The 22,039-nt window shown below is 42.5% G+C and overlaps 1 protein-coding gene across 2 annotated transcripts in view; it reads right to left on the bottom strand.

Moving 5' to 3' along the window:
- Positions 1 to 21,550, bottom strand: part of CLUAP1 (clusterin associated protein 1) — a 53,128-nt gene extending 31,578 nt beyond the window's left edge. Inside the window, exons 1-5 of one of the 2 annotated variants that reach the window (XM_081839916.1) lie at positions 21,368 to 21,550; positions 17,494 to 17,605; positions 16,336 to 16,420; positions 11,540 to 11,719; positions 9,456 to 9,551 (exon numbers count right to left, since the gene is read on the bottom strand). In XM_081839916.1, coding sequence (XP_081696042.1) covers positions 9,456 to 9,551; positions 11,540 to 11,719; positions 16,336 to 16,420; positions 17,494 to 17,605; positions 21,368 to 21,389 — 495 coding nt within the window. In that variant the 5' untranslated portion in view covers positions 21,390 to 21,550. The remainder of the gene's footprint in view (positions 1 to 9,455; positions 9,552 to 11,539; positions 11,720 to 16,335; positions 16,421 to 17,493; positions 17,606 to 21,367) is intronic. The other variant, XM_081839917.1, reaches the window with a different exon arrangement.
- Positions 21,551 to 22,039: the final 489 nt, after the last annotated feature.

Raw genomic sequence — 22,039 nt, 5'->3', positions numbered from 1 at the left:
GGAAGGGTCATCTAGTCCAACCTCCTGTAATGCAGGAATCTCTTGCCAAATGTGGGGTTCGAACCCACAACTCTGAGATTAAGAGTCTCATGCTCTACCAACTGAGCAATTCCATCTGATGTCTGAAACTTTGGAAACCAACTGAAAGTCTGTTTGGGTAGTAGTGAGCTAAATGTGCCAATGTGTCTGACAATATTATTTCCTATGTTCCTTGAATGACTATCAAGGAACCATAGTGTTTTTTTGGATGTGTCCACAGGTCAGCGGCAGAACACAGGCTTTCTATGCAAAAAGTCCCAGGTTCCATTAACTGGTACCTCTGCATAAGGCTGGGAAGAATCATGGCCAGTCAATGTGGACAATACCGCCCAAAGTGAAACAGTGATTTGGTTTGGGATAAGGCAGCTTCCTGCGTATGTGTTGTGATCATCAGAATTTTTGTGTGAATTTCTCTCAATAGACACCTTTTTGTATGCATTTTCCGCAATATACATGTTTTTCTAAAGCAATTTCCTCTAATGTAGTGCACTTTTGTATGTTATTTTCACAAATATATACATAGACACATGCACACTTTACTCCGAGTATATGTATTTTTGTACACATTACTTGGCTGGAGAACTGCACTGCAATATTTGGAGAAGTGCAAAGAATGACTATGTTTCAGTTCTTGTATTGTTTTGGGAAGTGTACATTTAAATACATTCACCTTTAGATGAAAATTGAATTGAATTGAACCTCATTCCTAGTTGCAAGCCACCTTAGAGGCGACTGGGAAGTGACAGCGTAAACAAAACTGTTTTCCCTTGCAAGTGTTCACAGTTTCACAGAGAAAAATAAAATAGCATGTGAATGGACACATTTAGTCCAAGACAGCAAGAGATGGAATACTTCATTGCTACAGCCAGGACATGCTATTCCAGTATAACTAGCCTGAGATTACAGTCTCTGCATTTTGATTGGGCTAAGCAGCCCACAAGTGGACAGAATGCCCTTTTAAAATATATCCCTTGAGCATTACCAAGGGAGCACAGGACAATGAGTACATCTTTCTCAGCATGAAATGCACACAGGCAGTCCGATCAAGGGAAATAGTAGTGATTAAGTCTTGACGGAACCCTCTGTGGAGATTACAGAAACGACAGTACAATGAAGTTACCCTAGAAATATGATCGAAAATCAAAACTTGATGAGTTTAAGACATAAGTGAATAACATTTAAGAAAACATGTTTAAAACTCAGCCTCCTTTCATGCAGCAGTTGTGGATACTAGCAGTACCATTACTAATTATTGGAAGGAACAACTGAAGTAAAGACATCATGGCAACATCAGTCAGCTAGAGAAAAGGCCAGGCTAAAGGCAAGCTACTAATCACATTCCGTTTTCTCTGCTAAACACAGTTTGAGGTTATGTAATCCTAAAGCTGCAGTTTCAAAACACACTTACTAGGAAGTAAACTCTAATGAACAAAGTGAGAATTAAGCTAAGTTGGGTGGCAATCTGCCAGGGATGCTTAAGTGGAGATTCCTTCCTTTTGGGGGGTTGGATTGCAGGGCCCTTGGAACCCCTTCCTACTCTACAATTCTATTATTCATCTTTCGAATTGTGCTGTCGGAATCTAAGGCTGCAATGCTATATATACAAACTTAAAAGTAAGTGGCACCGAAGGGATAGGATTTACTTTTGAGAAAGCCTGCAAAAGAATGGGCTGTAAAGCTGTTGTCCCTACCTCTGCTGAATGAAAATTTACTTGTGCAAAAATGTGCATTGGATTTGTCATACAGTACACCATAGCTTTCTTTTTGTAGTTTAACATCATAAAGAAGAAAGTTGGTGTGGGAAGTTTAAGAACATATGGTCTGACTTGCAAGATCAGACACAAGGGAGAATGACAACTGGAGAACAGCTATGAGATGGGAACAATTATGAATATTATAATTGAAAGATATATCTTATGAATATTAAATTGATTAACAGAAAGGAAGCACTTGCAAAAAATGTTGCTTACTGTTTACGAGGACCATGATGTTGTGAAACAACTGCTAATTAGAAATCAGGGGAGCAGAGTGTAAAATTAACACTCTGATGAGCAAAGGAGGAAAATCATTTTAAAACAATTAACATGTACACAATCCCACAGAGATGCTATTAGCAGGTGTTATTAATTCTGCCAGTGTTGAATCACACTGCAAGCAAAGGAAGGATACAACAGCGAAGAAGTCCCCCAAAAGTGGAAGGGAAAAGATTCAAAAATTAAGCCGATTTATCTCTTTTTACATCTTGGCCGAGGAGAACAGTGGAGGGAACATAGCTTTAGGTCCTGTGATTAGAAATGGCAGCCTCAAGCATGCTTTCTCCTTGCTTTTCAACCTGTGTCAGTGGTGGTTTCTGCATAGGAGCAAGCAGCTATTATCTACTATATAAATAATGATTCATTTCTGGAACTCTCTCAGTTCAGAAACTATCAGGTGCCAAGAAGAAGCAGAAGAGGAAGGGGGGAGGAAGAGGAGAAAGAAAAAGGAGCACTTTAAGAGTATAGTAAGCCTGCAACATAAAGCACGTAAGTTGCAGGATTGTTGTATTTACAAGGATGTGATGAAGCATTACCTGCCTAGAGATTAGGAAGATGAGGTCCTGGTCTTAAAAGAAGTATGATGTTTTAGTATGGTTGGGGCAGTCTGTCTTAAGTGTACAAACTGAAATCATTCTACCCTTGCATAATTTGTGTACATCAGGAGTTGGCAAACTACGGCCCCTGGGTCGGATCAGGCCCACCTGGGTCCTAAATCCGGCCCACACCGTGAAGCAGAGACTCCCGGCGATGGCGACGGGAGGAAGAGGCTGAGCAGCCGGCGGCTCTGCCACTCAAACGCCGCACATGGTTTACCTCAGCGGCGTTTGATTGGCAGAGACATCCCCATGCTGCGATGAGGTAAACCAGGTGCGGCGTTTGAGTGCTCGGCCTCTTCTTCCCGTCACTGGCAAAGCCGCTAACGCTCGGCCTCTTCTTCCGTCACCACTCGGCCTCTTCCTCCCGCCGCCGGCAGAGCCACCACAGCTCAGCCTCTTCCTCCCCTTGCCGCCCTGGTGCTCCTGTGGGCCAGAGAGTGGAGCAGATGAGCTCGCTCTGCCTACCCATGAGAAGCAGCAGCAGTGGTAGTGGTGGTGCTGTGGCAGCTCCTGGGAAGGTAAGCGCAGCGGCTAGGGCTGGGGGCTGCAGAGGACTTGCCTCTTCTTCCAGCTCCCCCCCCCCCCAGTGCCCCTTCTCTGGCCTGCCACAAGGTCTGAGGGACAGTGGACTGGCCCACTGCTAAAAAAAATTGCTGACCCCTGGTGTACATGCTATCCCTGACATTGCCTGTCATTTATGCGCTTAATAAACACATACACTTAATGTGTCTAATTTCACCCCACTGTTCAGAATGCATGTTGTTAGCTTTCCAGCTGCAAACCATGTTTTTCAACTCCACAATTTTTGTCCACTGCATACTAAAGAAACAAAACACCCCTAACCCTTGTCTTCAAATCAGAAAGAGGGTTTTCCATCATCTTCCCCTCCTTGGAGGGACTATAGCTCCCCCCCCCCATTCATTTTTGCCGCCCCTAAAAGTAATGTGAAAACCACCCCTTTCAAAAGTAAAATGATTTAAAAAAAGGCCTGAGAGAACCCTGACAGAAACATGCCATGAACTCCATCCCCCCCCCCCCCGACACCCTGCAGAAGCAAAGGCCGCATCTTGCATAAAGCACTAACACCAAAGTAATTCACTGTTGTCCTCCTTAACTAATTTGGGGCTTTCCGATTTGGAAAACACACCCAAGAGCTTCTTGCGGATTTCGTTTTGGACAAAAATAAAGAAACAGCAGCAATGAGCAGCTCAGTTTGGGAGCATCTGTGCTGTTGCAGAAAGAATGGACATACAGCAAGAGAATGAATAACTACAGACGTCCTTTGTAAGTGAAGCACGGGGGTCATTTCACATCTTTTCTATAACCAAAAAAAGGTGGGGAGAAAGCTCAAATCGAGAATACAATAGGATGTTGCATAAGACATCCAGTTTCTCTGCTCCTTGATAAATTGCTAGAGATGCAGATATATTTGCTTCCATTTTATGGTCACTCAGTGATGAGTGGGGATGAGGAAGAAATTCATTTCAGTTTGCATCTAAAGGCAAAATCTAATTTGCACTTTCCAAAACAATATGAGGACCAAAACAGTTTTGCTTCAAAAATTGCACTTCTCTATATATTCCAATGCAGCTTTCTAGCCAAGTAAAATGCATATACTGGGGGTGTCTGTGTATGTGCTATAAAATGTATATGTTAGCGAAAATAACATACCAAAATGTGTGTGCTTATCCCATATTACAGAAATGCAACTTGGAGAATCTTCATGGAAGTGAGGTATTCTCAGGCATGGGGATAAGCCAAATTTAAGCCAAATTTTCCTGGCTTGGTGTCAGGCTATCTTGGCGCAACTCTTCCTGGCTCCCCTCTTAACAGCTGTCTATAGCTCCATCCTAACACTGTACAACATCCAAGATGGGACCACATTCCCACTTTACATGTATGTACGTAAGATCTTGTAAGGATACTCCAATGAATGCAATGTGTGAAGTGGTCCATGCACTTAATTTCACACATTTGTTTCAGGAACAAAAGGCGCTTTCCCAATACCTTTTCTGATATATTGTAAAATTCAGTCTCATTAATTAAGATGTTCAAAAAAGATGCAGTCAAGCATGTTTTTCATGTTTTTTTAAAAGGTCATTCCACTATAGAAGATGTTTTGGGAATTTTCTTTTTATGCCTGCTGAGAGTAAGATCTTGGCATGTCTAAGCAAGGCCATTTCTTGACAGGCTCCTGCTTACCCATCTATGACTTGACAGATGGGAGAGCGCCAAGAAGAGCTGTGAAAGACAACCAGCTGAGCTGGAGACATTTAAACACACACTTTCAAAGCAGGGAGGGGGAGCTATAGGACACCAGCCCCCAAAGGACCTGAGTCTTTGCTCAACACTTCAATCAATTAGTTCAGAATAAATCCTACAGGTTTACAGGTCTGACCACCTCACTTCAAAAAGGATATCACAGAGATGGAAGCCGTTCAAAACAGGGCAACAAAAATGATCAAGGAGTTTGCACAACTTCCCTATGAGGAAATGTTACAACATTTGGAGCTCTTTAATTTAGAACAAAAGATGAGTAAGGGACATGATAGAGGCGTATAAGATTATGCATACTGCAGAAAAAGTGGGTGGGAAGTTTTTCTACTTCTTTCATAATACTAGATGGAAGCCATCCAGTGAAGCTGAATGTTGAAAAATTCAGGGCAGGCAAAAGTGCACTGTTAAAACTATGGAATTTGCTCCCCCAAAATTTAGAGATAGGTAGCAACTTGGATGGCTTTAAAAAGGATTAGATGATGATTAGACTACCAATGGCTATGTACTTTGTTCTCTGCTGGTGGCAACATACCTTTGAATGCCTGTTTCTGGGAATCACAAGTGAGAAAAGCACTGTTGCACTTTGGTCCTGCTTGCTGGCTTCCCATAGGTATTTGGTTGGCCGTTGTAAGAAAAGGATGCTGGACTAGAAGGAACTTTGGCCTGATCCAGAAGGCTCTTCTTAGTGAAGTAGGAAAGTACTGGGTTTTTAAAACTTCGTGCAAATCAACAGTGTTCATGAAATCTCAGCACTTTTAACATGGGGGAAAATGTTGCAATGTACTTATTCTAAATGACCTGGATCCTTTCCCTCGAACCATCCTCTGACAGATCCAATGCACACCATAGGAACTTCAATGCACTGACAGCACCCACAAATGAAGGTAAGCACTGGAGCTTGTCTCCCATCTGCTAGGTTGGGTATTATAAGATGCTCTTCCAGTGGTCTATAATTGGCATCTTTCCACCACTTCAAAATTGCTCAAATGGTAAGAAGTGTTTTTTCTATATAACAGCTATTTCGACCCCTAACTGAAAGGGCTCATTTACACCCGCCTTGCAATGATGGGAAAAGAAATTTCATTTCAGCTCTCAACTAATATAGCAAGTCTAAAGTATGCAATCTATAATCCTTAAGAAGAAAAAGAACACCTTCAACCTGTACAATGGGAAAATAATGGAAAAGAGACAGACAGATTTAAAACTCAAAGAAGCATCTCATAATGACAAACCCAAGTACCTTTTGTTATAATAAGGTCAGAGAGCTACCAAGTTGAGTTTTTAAGAGAGAGCAATACTTACGCCTTTCTTTCTTTAGCAAAAGTATACAAATATGTTATATGAGAACTTTCAATATATGTTCCCCACCCTTGCCTGCCAAAATTCCTATCAGTAATAAGGAGTTAATGGTACAGACCTACCTTACAGGGTTGGTTGTAAGAGTTACTGAGGCAACATATGAAACACACTTTGACAGCTCAAAAAAGGGTAATCTATGCTGATGTTGTTGGCAAGAGGTTTGTATCTGAATGGGGAAATCTGGATACAAAACCCTATTCTACCATTAATTTTTTGGGGTGACCTCAGGCCTGACACACACTCATCTGCTTCACAGGGCTGCCATGCTAACAAAATAAGGAAATGCCACATAAACAGTCCTTTGAGGAAGGGAAGGAAGCAACTGTGATAAAGTATTTACTATCAGCAATTTCTAATTATTGGTTACAGGGTTTCCTGGCATCAGTTTTAAAAACAGCACATATATACAAAAACATCCATAGATAAAACACAAATTTTCCCACCTCAATCTTTATTGTTGTATACTGATCTGGCATCTGTTTTGATGAAATATTTCAAATATATAAATGTAATTTATTGCCCATAAAACTTAGCTATTAAGATTTAGCAAACATATAAAAGTAGACCCCGCAACATTTCTTTACACTATGGTGTGAGTGGCATATAAACAAAGCACAGGCAAACTACATGTAACCTTGAGTTCCCTAGAGGAGGAGGGGTGGGATTAAAATCAGATAAAGGAAATAAAGGAAAGACAAAGATTCTGGGGAGGGTGCACTGCAGAAGCCCTTGATATTTATATTAAGGGAGGATTTGTAAATATTAAGTTCACCCATAATTAATGGCTTGAATTTTACCAGTATACAGTGGTACCTCTGGTTATGTACTTAATTCGTTCCGGAGGTCCGTTCTTAACCTGAAACTGTTCTTAACCTGAAGCACCACTTTAGCTAATGGGGGCCTCCCGCTGCTGCCGTGCCGCCACCGCGCGATTTCTGTTCTCATCCTGAAGCAAAATTCTTAACCTGAAGCACTATTTCTGGGTTAGTGGAGTCTGTAACCTGAAGCGTATGTAACCTGAAGCGTATGTACCACTGTAATTACCATAAAGTTCAGCTTCCCAGCAGCAAAAATGGATATCAATACACTGTTGCAATAACAGACTAAAGCTAATGTATTTCAGAACATGCCATGGGCCCAGATCCCAGAGAGAGCAGAGAGAGTTCAGCTTAACTATCCAGCCTTGGGCTGGAATTGCATTTCACAGTTTTAATTAATTGCTCGGAACAAAAAAACCAGACACATATCATAGGAAAGATACCGGAAGCGCTGCTTGTTACTTTCTTGAAGGTTTTTCACACAACTGGTCATTTGCAAAGGCTTTGTACCTTACACTAACAATGTCATGCCAACTCTAATGAGGCAGAGTCATTTCTCCCGAGACAGGATATGGCTATTTTTGGCTTAACATTATGTATGCATTAGAGCACTGCCTTTGAGGGACTGCTCAATACAGCGCTGACCAAGCCTGCTAAATCTCTAAAAAACAGGGATGGGGAACCCCCAGCCTGCAGGCCGAATTTGGACCACCAGGCCTCCCTGTGTGGCCCACAACGATGTTTTCACCAAACTATGCCCACCTGCCTCACACCTCATACACGACTTCAGGTGCAGGGCAAGTAAAGACACAGCTGAATCCCACGGATGGAAACTAGGATTGAACCATGCAACAGCTGTTCAATCCTGCTTAGTTTGGGTGTATGAGCAATGACCTCGCTGGTGTACCTGAACCCCGCAGCAAGCAGGACGGAACTGCTTGCGCGTCATTATAATGCCAGATGATTGGCAGGTGGGTGGAGATAAAGATCTGCCCTGCTTGGCCGAAAATTCCACACACACCCCCGCCCCGCCTGAAAGATCAAAATTATTTGATCAGAATACTGCAAAACAGAAGCCTTTACAAGGCTGGATTGGGAAACAAGCAGTATGTTTCCGAGCACAATTCAAAGTGTTGGTGCTTTTAAAGCCCTAAATGGCCTCAGCCCAGTATACCTGAAGGAGCATCTCCACCCCCATCATTCAGCTCACTGCGAAAAGTGAAGCTACAGGGAATCAGGCAGAGGGCCTTCTCGATAGTGGCGCCCACCCTGTGGAACGCCCTCCCATCAAATGTCAAGGAAATAAACAACTATCTGACTTTTAGAAGACATGTGACGGCAGCCCTGTTTAGGGAAGTTTTTAATGTTTGATGTTTTGTCACTTTTTTATATATTCTGCTGGGAGCCACCCAGAGTGGCTGGGGAAACCCAGCCAGATGGGCAGGGTATAAATACTGTAATGAATTATTATTATTATTATTATTATTATTATTATTATTATTATTATTGGCATCTGTCACAAAGACACCAGCCTACTGCCTTCTAAACTATCTCAAGTGTTAAAAATAATTAAACTGCCACAATCCCAAAGCTCTACACATAGAGCCTTGCACATCCCAGGGCTGCCTTGTGCCTTGCCATATTCTGTGCACACAACGAGGAAACTGCTACTCACACAGAACACTCTGACACAGAAAACAGGAGAGTATTCCCTATGTGTGCAGTTGCTGGCTAAGCTATCCTAATATTCCAGCGGGTCTAGCCAGGCAGACAAGCCTCTAGATGCCAAAGACTAAATTCCTCCGTCTGCTCCATCTTCTCTAAGAGTTGCATCAAATTAACTTTTACTCAGAGTAGACCCACTGAAATTAACAGCTCTAAGTTACTCATGAATTTCAATGGGCCTATGCTAAGTAGGACTAACACTACACAGAACCTTAAATTTCCTTCAATGGCACCTGTCTTTATGCGTGGATCAGACAGGTCTAGAGAAAGAGAAGACAACTGGCCAAATGAAAAGAGTGAAGGTGGATGAAAAGGACTGGAAGAAGCAATTCCTGAGATGGAAAGCAGGGAGGAGAACAGGAAGAAATCTGAGAGGGGATAGAAAACTGAGTGAGAAACTAAGCAGAAGAGAACTCTTATCATGACCAGGAACTGACAACTAAAGGAGAGCTGAAATTCACAACTGGCTGATTTGAAATCACCCAATTTTAGGTTTCAGGATTCTAGAAATGTTACAGCACAAAGATCGATTACTTCAAGTATTTTAGCTGAAGAATTCTATTGTTTTTTTTTCCAGAGCCTGCAAGTTCTTTTTACCAACTCACCCTCAGCTCTACTTCTTTGCCCAGTAAATCAAAGAGAGATGCTCCTTTGGAAGTGATTTCTGAAGCAAGCTGCCTGGCCGTCTTCAAATCGCTGATCTAGATAAACATCAGAAAAAGAAGAGCTTTACCTTCATGAAAATTCAAGGGGTGGGGGGAAGATAAGGATATTTCTAGTGAAACCACCATATCTGGTCAGTTCTGCAACTGGAAGGGTATGTCTTAAAACACATAAAAAGAAGAGATCATATCTACACCAATTATGGTGGAAACAAATAATGCTTTAAAGGGACAAGCTGCATATCATGCTATTTAGACCTGAGGGTATAGGGTGGTATACAATATTTATTATTATTATGTTGTTGTTGTTGTTGTTGTTGTTGTTGTTGTCGTCCACTTTTATTCTGAAAAAAAAAGAGCAGCCATGTGAGATCCCAATCCAGATTGGAGATCTGACTGTTCCCCATCAACAATCCTTCAATTTTCTCTCTGCTGTTTGCCATGAACAACATCTCTGTGAGCAAGTAGCAACCGGGGTGGGGGTGATGTTCAGCTACAAACTGATGTGGAACTGAAATCTGCATCGGGAGCACATTTTGGATTAGGACCTCCCATGGATATTTTTCCTTTAAAAAAAAGCAGTTAGTTTAAGCACACTTTTAAATAAGTGTGAACAATATGAAATGTGTATTCCAGCCCAAAGATACTTTTAAGCAAGTAAATGAAATCATACCCGTAAATGAATTTTTTACATTGCCAAAAAAGAACATTTCCTGAGTAGGAGGAGGTCATCTTAAATTAATGAGCTGCAGCTTCCATTCAAAAGAGTCATTTTCTCAAGACGCTTATAGTTAGTATATTTTCGCACAAAAGTTGGGAGAGGATGAGAGAGATAAATGAGTTAAGCGGATTGGCACAACCTTAAAACCTGCAGTTCTTCTGGTCTCCAATGGCAACTACCAATTATCGTACAAAGACTAGATATGCCATGATGGGGTGTACACACAACCTACTCTAGTCTCTTTGTTGCCTTGGGGCTCCTGGCCCTTTATAGGAGTAGAGAGCCAGCGCTGTGCTCCCCGGGTTTCGGGCTGCAGGTTGCTGTCCGCAAGCCTGTCCCAAGGCTTGCAGATAGCTTTCTGAAGCCTGGAAAGCAAGAGGGGTCCGTGCGCACCGACGCCTCTCGCTCTCCAGGCTTCAGCGAAAGCCTCATTCGCCCCATAGGACGCACACATATTTCCCCTTCATTTTTGGAGGGGGGAAAGTGCGTCCTATAGGGCGAAAAATATGGTAGGTGTTTGAGATACACTTGTAAACCTCAGTGGGTCTCACTGGAGAGAAAGTTCCGTAACACCAGAACCACTGCTGAATTGGTCTTGGAGCCAATACTCAAAGGATATTCATCTGTGATTCTCTTATGAGTACTGGCTCCCAGTCTCAAATACAGGAAAAAACTTTTAAAAAATAGTGAATAGTGTGAGAAATACTGCAATTGTCTTCAATAACACATCCCAGGCCTAAAGCTTTATCTGGACTATACCACTTCAGACTGTAAGGGGAGCTTCAAAGGAATGACTGCTCCTCCATACCATTATTAAAAAATAAATAAATCATTGCATATGGAAAAATAGCATGTCAGGAAGAAGGCTAGTTTATTATATACAGGAATATATTATATGCTGTACAGAGGAACACCCCATTATATGATTCCCCCATCAGTGGTACGGGCCAGAGACAAGCAGACCACCTCCATAAGGACTAGCTCCAAACCACTGCTGATCAAATCAAACTTTGCATCAAATCAGGGACCAGTCCCCAGAATTCCCCATGCCAACTGTTTTACTCAACTAGGGTTGAATGTGTGGTTAACACATGTCTAGATTGTACACATTACTTCAAAACAACAACACAGGGCTTCTACAGCTAGTGTGAATTGGCTAGGTGGCCCTTTGTCTCAACTTAATCTGGTTGACAGAGAAGTTGTGAGGCTAAAATAATACTCTAGCGTTCCTGAAAAGAAGAACAGGGCGCAAATGTAATAAATCTTGAAAAGAAAATGAAAGAGAAAGAAGCACAAAGTTCCTTACTTTTGAGCCAAGGTCAAATTTGAATTTGCTCGTGTCTTCTTCACCCACAGCAGTGGCTTCCATTCCTTTGGTCTTCATAGCATTGTAAAGAACAGAGGTGATCTTTAAGAGTTCCTTCACTGCATAGCCATCTGCTTGGTAGAGCTTCTTGGTGTTGAGCTTGATGTGAGCTTTTGTCGCCTATTACAAAACCAAAAATAAATGCCGATTTGTTTTACTGTATTTTCTGTCCCACCTTTCTTCCACGACTGAACTTAAGACGATATACATAGCGTTCCCAAGCAGTCTCCCATCCAGATCTGGATCTGCTTTGGCTTTCATAAAGCTGCTTCATCATGTTTTTGGCCATGCTCTGGGATCGCCAGACTCTGAAGAGGCAGATCTCAAACACCTTCTCCAAGAACACAACTTATATATCTTAGCGAGTGTTTCCATTTTTAAAAGACGCTTTTGCCCATGCAATAGTTGTAACATAGTAATTCAGATTGCAAAAAGACAGTTCAAGCCATTCCCTGATGCTGTCAGGATAAAAATGACCCTTATACAGCAAACGCCCTTGGCATCAAGTGGTTCCTTAATTAGCCCAAAGAGAAAACTCAGCACAGCAAACTTTGTTAATCTACTTCGCCAGGGGTGGAACTGCAGCTGATCAGACCTTTGCTTAATTGGCACTTAAGTGCTGCCCACCTTCCACACAGAGGTCAGTGGCTTCCCAACCCCACTGTGAATTGCCGTAATGAGATCATTTACCTTAATGAATTCTTCCCTTTCAATGATTCTTGTGGACAGGCAATTCAACATTTATCTATTAAATTACTCTGTTTTGATTTCTCTCCCTGGTATGTGCCATGAAATCAATCCAACACTTCTCCGTGAACACACATAAACATTTACCATCTGGAAATTAAAAGGAAGGGTGTTGAGGAGGGGAGGGAGTTCCACAGTGGGGATCACCAGGAGAATGGAAGGTGCTGGCAGGGAACTGTATGTAGCAGTTCAGAGCATGGAAACAAAGCCAGAGGGGTTTCAAAATGGAAAATATTTATAAGTAGCGAAAGACTGAAGGTATTGAAAAACAAGTAATAATAAAGTAGCAGGTTTGCATTTCAATATATTTACCCCTTGCCAAAGAACTGAAAACTATTCACTTTTGGATCACACTTCTTGGAGTAACAACCCTCTAACCAAGAGGGTTGTTACTCAAATGCCTGGGTGTGTGTGGCAGAAACACAGTTTACAGGAATAACATATTAATGAAAGGAAGAAAATGGGGGGGGGGGATATTGGGGCTGCCATATATGGATAATTCTCCAATTTGTTTCTGAACAAGTATGAAGTGAGATACAATCCTGAGATCTTGTCTATCTTCATCTATTTTATTTCCACAACTTTGTTGCTGTTTATACAGTGGTCACAGCTTGGGTGACTTGCATTTTGTATTGTGTACACATATATTAGCATATGCTGACATGTTTATGTTTCAATAATCACTTCTGTTTTGTTACTTGGGTTCCTGTGATTTTGTCTTTTAGCTACTCATAGTTCACTCCCTGACATGTGTGGATACTCAAGGAACTAAAATCATAGATGGGGATGGTGTGGGCCAGGGTGGTGGAAGAAAGGTTTGCCTTGAGAGGCTCTTGGCAGAAAGGTGACATATTCCCCTGCTAAGCAAGATGGAAATATTTTCACACCCCAAACATCAGTGCCTGCAGACAACACAATTTGCTTTGGACAAACCACTAGGGAGAAAAAGCAGGAAAAGTGCACAGCAGGAGGGGAGACCTGCAAGGAGGAGGTTTCAACAGCCCAGGTGAAGTTTAGCCCAGACACTGATAAAAGCTTCAGCAGGGAGGTACAACAAGGAATGGCTGCTTTAGAAATGCTGAAAGCGAAGAAGAGGAAAGATCAAGTGATTGCCTGATGTGAGGATTACATGAAACAACCTCAGCAAGAATAGAGAAAATGTAATTGCTAGACTAAAAATAGCAATTCTTTATAGACACTGAAAAGACCTAAGCAATTTTTGAGCAGCCCAGAAAAGGAAGAAGTGGTTAGCACGCATTGGCAAGAAAAAGTATCATGGGCAATTGTTTAAAAACAACAACAAGCAAAGTGTTTTTCCTTCTATTTCTTTCAGCCAGAAGATTGTGAAGACTTGCTTCATGACAGCATTGAGTGCAAAGTTTTGAAAGAAATTGTAATTTCTATATTGGTAGCACCTACAAGGTCAGTTTCACTGAGAGGCTGAGAAAGCATTCTGAAGGTATTGTTAAAAACCGAAGTGCTACAGTTCCATTTAAAAAAGGAAGAGGAAAAATCAATAATTGTTATGGAAACAGAGACCAAAGTTAGTAATGAGAAAAATAATGTACTTTCTGTATTTCTCAAAATAGCAATAACAGTGCCAGTCCTACAAGTTTAGAAATCAAACACTTGAGCGATATTCACATCTGCTACCAGCAAAACATTTGCAAAGGTCAACAGTTCTTCCTAGTCTATCGCTTTAAGATTGACTCAATTACACCAGCATCATTTCAGAACCTTCATCTTATTCTGGTACCCACTCTTGTTCGTTTTAATTTCTACTGGATGTGCTCCACAGAACAAGAGGAAAATAAAACTATCCAATATGGACAGCAGAAGCAGTGTGTAAGACTCACTTCCAAGGAAATTTATTTTCAATAGTAGTAAATCAGTGCCTTGACCTTGCTTGGTGATGTTTCTGCTTTTTAAGATGCTGGGTTTCTCATTGCTTTTCTCCCAGGAAGCAGACGTCTTTTAATTTCGTGACTGCTGTTACCATCTGCAGTGATCATGGAGCCCAAGAAAGTAGCCGGGGAGAAATGTTCAAGAAGTGCACAAACAGGACATCTAAGGCAACAGAGCTCTGCTGGTCCTGCTGCCCATCAACTGCCTCTTAATTGGAATGTTTCATTTAGCTAATGGCCAGTGACAGGAACATCCTTCTCTTAATGTTACCTCAGCCAGAGGCCATCACCCCATCTTGCAGCAGATCATTCCATTAATTTAATTATGCTAGATGTATGGATGTACTTTTTGTGATCTGTCCTGACCCTACGGTAACCAATTTCATTGGATGACCCAGTTCTAGTGTTACAAAAGACAGAGAAATTTCTATCTATGCATGATATGGAGAAAGTGGATAATTTGACAACTTTTTATCATGTGGCCCTTAGTCATCTTTTTCTAACATAAAAAGCTCCAAATGCCTCAAAACTTTCCTTGCAGGAAAAATGCTCCATTAACCTGATCATTTTGCTGCCATTTTCTGTACCTCTGTATCTCTACAGTTTCCTTTTTTGAGGTGAAATGACTGGAACTGGGTTGAGCACAATACTGGGATTTTTAAATTTTCAGTCGCTTTACTAGTAATCCCCAGTATGGAATATGCCTTTTTCACAGTTGATACTCACAGAGTTGACAATATTGTTGAGCTCCAAGATCTCTTTCCTGGTTAGTCATCATCAGTTCACAGGATGGCTGAATATGTCACCATATATGTGAAGTTATGGTGGTTTGTGCATAACTTTACACTTAATTATACTGTATCACATTTGTCATTTTGCTGCCTATTCACCTAGTTAGAGAAATCCTTTAGGAGCTCTTCACAGTCTACCTGAGTTATCACCATCACCAACTACTATATATTTTAGAATTTGGTTCTCTATACATTCTGATGTCTCTTGAAATATCATCACCAAGCTCAGCATGAGGGTTCCCAAGGTGGGGGTAGGAGTTTTTGTCAACAGTGGGATGCCAAACACCATTGTGAATTAAGATGGCAGTCCGAAATATTACTTTAGTGTGCCTTCACCTCATTTTTGGCTGATTTCAAACTTGGCACAAGGGTTTGTGGAGTGGGGCAGTAGTTTTATTTGGGGGGGGGTGTATTTATGGAAGATTTTCTTAGGTTACAAAAGTACATACATCGTCTCTGTTTTCAGATCATAAAGTCCTTTTTTCAGATCATTTATAGTCAATGTGAGACTTTAATATTGTATACAGTATAAAGTTGGGAGGGAGACATAAGGGGGGTTGAAAGAAGGGGGTGGCAGCAGTTTTTGTTGACTATGTGCCATTGGCCACCATTCTGAATCAAGATGATCGACCAAAACATGACTATGGTGTGACTGCCTGATTTTTTGGCAGCCATTTTGAATGCTGCTGAAGAAATAGTTGCCCTGCTTTTCAACATTGTACCTAGTAATTTATTTTTTCTTCTTCCAGGACCACAGCTACATTTTCCCAATGCCAATGGTGCTGATGTGTACCACAAGTCCAACCTTATCAACCAGACAACGATCCAAAAACAGTCCTCAAATTTACTGGCACTGAAAAAAATGAAGTCAACCTTATCTGTATGGGAACATACCAGTTGCTGGTTTGGCTACGTCTTCTTCAGCAGTATCTTCCCCATTTTACAGAGCCAAAGCCATAGTTCTATGTTAAGAGTGAGTCATCACATTACACCAATAGAAGGATATTTATAAAGACCGAATCATCCGCTGTCAAGAAAGTCTTTAATATTTTCAGTCTCAGGATCTATATTTAGCCTCCACTTGCAACACAAGACCAATTCTCCTTAGTGTATTCCTGGGCAGTTATTTTAAACCTATAGGAACCTTATTTTACATTGTTTTCATTTGGAATTAAAGTCACAGTGGAAAGGATGTGTCAATCAATAAAATGCTAGCAAGACTCGGCAAGGCAAGAGGAGACCTGCTGGTCTCTCCCCCTCACTTCATGGTAAAGCGTAAAATAAATAGACTCACCATAAATTGAGCAACTGCTTTAATGAAAAAGACCCGATCCTGCTCCGTATCAACATCTGAAGGAATATCAGTCTGAGGCTCATACCTGCAAAATGAAACAGCTCTAACAGTTTAAAAGGTATGCTGCTAGAACATATTATTTTACCCAAATGTTTGAAACTGACAAAGAACTTTTAAAAAGAAAAACACATACTGAATACATAAAAATCAATACAGGCAGTCAACAAAAGGCAAGAGTAAGAGCCCCAATCCATCAAGAAGCAAGAAACAGATCCCAGGACAGTGCAACCACTCACTGGGAAGTACAAATGCCCTCTGAAACAAGACAGTCCTAGCTTGACCCTAGAAAACCAGCAGCAAGAAGGGATTTGTAGAGCCAGTTTTTTGCAGTCTTGGAGGACAATAAGGTCCCACATGAAGACGAACTTTGTATTTGTGGTCAACCTCAGGTGGAAGACATTCTGAAACCTTCATTCACAAAAGCAAGCTTGTACACCCTAGCAGAAATGGTCATGTTTCTTTTGAGTGACAACAATAACATAGAAGTGGTCTTCTATGTACTAGCCGCAAAAGGAAAAATCAGGAAAAGGGATTTAGATGAAATCGTTATAAATTGTTGTGGTGATATGGAGGCTTAATTTGAAATCAAGCTGCATATGAGTTTGTTAGTGTCTCTGGTAACCTCTCTCTTATATCTTGGCTCATATTATGGATGTATTACTATTATTATTATCTATTAAATTTGTATAGCACCCTATACCTGTAGCTCACCTGCAGTGTGTCACTAGAGTGGATGTATGATCTGTATTGTTCTATTGGTACAGTTGCTGCAGGTTTGTCATGGCCTTTGGCTAGAACAATAAACTTACATTGTGTTTGATTTGGGAAAACAGTGTGAGGCTATTTTAATCTCAGGAACATGTATGACTTTGAACTGAGGAAGAGCCAAGGGTATAAGTTGCTCAAGTATGAAAGAAAGCTTCAAAGATGTTCTAGAAGCAGAACCGATGCTATTTTTTGTGGGCTTGAGATCTTGTAGAAAAAAACAGGATCTAAAGTTCATCTATAAGCCTGTTCTCTTCCAAAGATCCAAGTATTCCTCTGGTAATTATCACATTTTATCTGATATTTGCTTTCAAATGAGGATAAAGTACCAACCTTTTCACCAGCCAAATGAGTATTTCTGAAACCAGCATGAAGTTTGGAGTGCGAAAGTTCTCCATCGAGATGAGCCGGGGATAGCCTAGAGCCCTCATCATCTCAGTAAAATCTTAAGAAACAAATATGCAATTTTTTAATGTATACAGCATCATGATCTTCTGTCCTTACATCTCGATCTCAAGGGCAAAACAGCTTTTCCAATTATACATGGGAAAGGTACCTTGTAGATCATACATATATTCCCTAACTCACTAGTCATCAACTAATGGATAATGACCTAATACTAGGCCTATGGTGGGTAGCAGCAACAACAAAACTTTCTTTCTAAGAAGAGAAAAACAGCAGACTGTGATAAAGAAAATGGCTTCTGTGCTGCATTTAAATGTTGATCCAGTGTCTGTGAAGTCTGCACTAAAGCTCTTCTAGTGCGAACTATTATTCTCAAATAGTTGTACCCTGCAATGGTCAACCCTTCCTTGACCTTCTCTCATGGCTTTCCTATGAGAACTACCAGTGTGGGCAAAGCCAGGGCAGCAATTTCAGAAAGAGGGTTAATCCCAGTTGAGTTTATGGGCACTGGACATGCATAATGGCAAAGGACAGGAGTTTTCAAGGGTGCTGCTGAATCTGTGCACCACATTTCAGAGCAGGAAGTGCCAGCAAATTAAAACGAATTGGCTGTCATCCTGTTGCTTTCCATAGTTCATGAACTAGAAGGACAGTGTTTATTGTTTGGCAACTGGGGAAATTTGACAGGAAATTAGTAACTAACTGATGTTAACAAGTCAGTCACAAGTCTGAGAAGAACAAACTGAATTCAGTTGTGCATAAAAGGTAAAGGGACCCCTGACCATTAGGTCCAGTCGTGGCCGACTCTGGGGTTGCGGCGCTCATCTCGCTTTATTGGCCGAGGGAGCCGGCGTACAGCTTCCAGGTCATGTGGCCAGCATGACTAAGCCGCTTCTGGTGAACCAGAGCAACACAGAGAAACGTCGTTTACCTTCCTGCCGGAGCAGTACCTATTTACCGGTATCTACTTGCACTTTGATGCGCTTTCAAACTGCAAGGTTGGCAGAAGCAGGGACCGGGCAACGGGAGCTCACCCCATCACAGGGATTCAAACCGCCGACCTTCTGATCGGCAAGTCCTAGGCTCTGTGGTTTAACCCACAGCGCCACCCGCGTCCCTTTCAGTTGTGCATAGATATCAATTTTTTTAAAAAAAAAAACTACCAAAGAGAACTACAGCACAATTTCTGATCTGCTTTTTAATACATGAGCCATAAATAATTATGTGTACCTATGATGATGGTGCCTGGGACTGCCTCTCTTCAGAGCTCAAACTAACCAAAGGGACCAGCCCCTGTAATTTTTGTGTGCCAGCTTGTTCATCAAATGCAGGGATAGCCAATGCTGAGCATTTCAGAAGTGCTGGACTACAGCTCCCTTAATCCCTCACCACTGACAATGCTGGTCGATGAGTTGTAGTTCAAAACATCTTCAAAGCACCACACTGGTTATCAGTAACCTACTGTTTTTAGAAGACTAAGGGGAAAGGACATGACATTGGAGGTAATCCAGAGTTGAGGTTTGTGGGTTTCACAGGCCCCACTTTTCCCCATATAACTCAAACAATACCTTCCTGCCCACTTGCCATCTTCAAAATATCACCTCCCTCTCTTCTTAAAAATCTCTCCTCAGAACCTACCTTTTACCTGCAGTCTTTCCTTGCAGCCTCAAATCAGAAGTGTGAGACCTATGGGTCCTCCATATCTTGCTAAACTAAAACCTGCCACCATCACTGACCATCAGCCATGCCAGATGGGAGTGATGGAGGCTGGGGTCCAAGAACAACTGAATAGCCACAGGTTCTTAATCCCTGCCTTTGATCTCTGCACCTGAAAACAAGACCAAAATACTGCGGATTTTAAAACTATAATTTTAGCTATTGTTTTTGATTATGGTCTTATTGGATTTTATGTTGCAAGCAGCGACCTTTCAAGGAGGAAGGGCAAGATATAAGTAAACCCATATGCTTCTCCTGTTTACTTCCCTGCTCCAGTCAATCTTCCTTCCCTCCATATTTTGCAACTGTTGTGCTTAAATTTGTAAGTTCCTTGGGGAAAGGACACCATCTTCTTATTACGTAGGAAATTCCATGCACATTATTAATATATTAATAACAATTATTTACACATCACCCTCAATATACATGGCATTTTGCAGAAGTTATTGTGCCAATGTGAGTTCTGTACACAAAGCTTTTGCAATTTAAACTTTGACAGGCAGAAACAGTAAATGTAAGTTGTGGCGAGGTTTTGAAAAGAAGGGTAGAAAATGCAATTACATGTTTTAAGGCTTGCACAGATCTGAGGATGAGTATTGGTGGATTAAGCCAGAGGATTCCAACCTTTTTGAATCCATGGCTCCTTTGACCAACTACATTCTTTCTGCGGCACCCCTGTGGGGCTCAGGAGCCCAGTTATGTCACCCCTTGCTTGCAGAGCTGGCAGCCTCTCACTCTTTTTCAAACACCATCCCTTGTGGAGTGTTCCCTCAGCCTCCTCTCCTTTCCCCTCATCTTGGGAGTCCTCAGGGCAGCCGCTGCTACCGCCCCTGGTTTCTAAGCTGCCACCCCCCCCCCCCAAGATTAAGGTGCCTCCTCACACTGCCCCACAGGAGCCTTGGAAGATGATGCCCCCAATGGAGTCCGGTAAATGTGAGGCCAGCACTTACTTTGGGAGGCAGCAGAGGACACCGCCAGGCCTGCATGGCAGAAAGGCTCCCTTCTGGTGCCGGGCACTCAGCTCCCAGGCAGGGATGGTATACAGCAAGCACAAGAAAAGCCAGCACAGTGCCTGCCCGGCCTCCCACTTTTCTGTCCAGACTGGCTGGCTGGGATCTCTCACCCACTGGCTTGCTGACTCCGAGGCTGCCTCAGTTCGTGGCAGCCAGCACCCCCCCCCCCCCGGCCAGTCCCAGAGGCACCATTCACCTGCAGAACCTGTAGCCAGGGCTGCTGCAACAAACAGCTGTGCAAGCCTTTGGGTGGCAGAAATGTGAGAAGGCATCAGAGGCAGCACCCCTGACCATCCTTCAAGGCACCCAGAGTGCCACAGCACACTGGTTGAAAACCACTGGGTTAAGCAATAGGCTTCATAGCAAAGGCAAGGTTTGAAGGGTCTGGTAAAAGTGTGACCCAATAGGATTTAATATAGATCCTCCTGAACTACCACAATACCTGGGGTATGTTGGCATCCCATGTAACTTAAAACCCCGTAAGAACCACATTTCTGCGAAGATGCGATTTTTAGCATACAGTCTATAGACACGAACATAAGCTTTGAATTCGGAGTGGGGTGGATCACGTGTAAAATTATGCAGATTTAAGAGGATTACAAGGGACGCGGATGGCACTGTGGTCTAACCACAGAGCCTAGGGCGGACAAAAGCCGGCTCCCTTGGCCAGTAAACCGAAATGAGCGCTGCAACCCCAGAGTCGTCCGCGACTGGACCTAACGGCCAGGGGTACCTTTACCTTTACCTAAGAGGATTACAGACATGGTCAACAACAGGTTCGGTGCCTGAGGCCTGGTCAACTTTGGGAGCCAACGTGAGCAAGCGCGTACTGGACTGCGGTCAGGAAACCCAGATTCAAATCCCCCTTTAGCTATGAAGCTAACTAAGCCTTGCTCACAGGGTTGTTGCAATGATAAAACGAGAGCGCGGGATGGGGGGCCGTACGCTGCCCCTCAGCTCCTTAGGAAAGGTGGAATCCTAACAATGATTAATAATTAACCCCCACATTGGTGGTACGATCAGCCATGCCGGGGGGGGGGGGCTCTAAACGAAATAAAGGCCACTCGACTCACTCCGGAGGTCGCGAAAGGACATGGTGGCTCCAGGAAACTGCGAAATATCCTCTGCTGTTTGGACTCACTCGGCCAACGCTACACTCGCCGAGGCTTCCCCGCGCAGCTTTTCGAGACCAGGCCGCGGCGCTTTGGTCGCTATGACAACAAGGCTACGGCGCGCCGCCGAGCTCAAACCGCGCAGGAAGACGAAGAAACGCCTTTGAAAGAAACGAGCGACATGTAAATCGAATGCGAGGCTCAGACGCGGGAATGGGCGGGGCTAGCCTGGAATCCCAGCTGCTTCTCGAGGCCCTGTGACAAGAGAAGGGCGTGGCTTAGCTGGACGTCGGAGACCGCCATACAAACAGAGTTTTTTATTTGCATACGTCATGGGTGTAGGCGGGGGGGGGGGCAGCTGCCCAACCCTAAATCAATAAATATACTGTACATAGCAAACTGAGGTTCTGCCCTCACTAACAAAAGGCCTGCCCCCGTAACAAAATCCTGGCTATGGCCATGGCGTACGTTTTATCTGCATTTATTTATTTATTTTTAATCTCTACCAGATTTGCAATATTTACTTTATGTGCAATATTCCTAGGCTGCCTTTCAAAAATAATTATAAAAACTTTACCAGTCAATCCCTCTTCCTACAGAACTCTGGGAATTGTTATGGGTTCCCTCACATGA

This window comes from Podarcis erhardii, assembly GCF_964252035.2.
Source record: "Podarcis erhardii genome assembly, chromosome: 14".
Lineage (NCBI taxonomy): Eukaryota > Metazoa > Chordata > Lepidosauria > Squamata > Lacertidae > Podarcis > Podarcis erhardii.
This window is presented reverse-complemented; position numbering and strand designations above follow the sequence as displayed.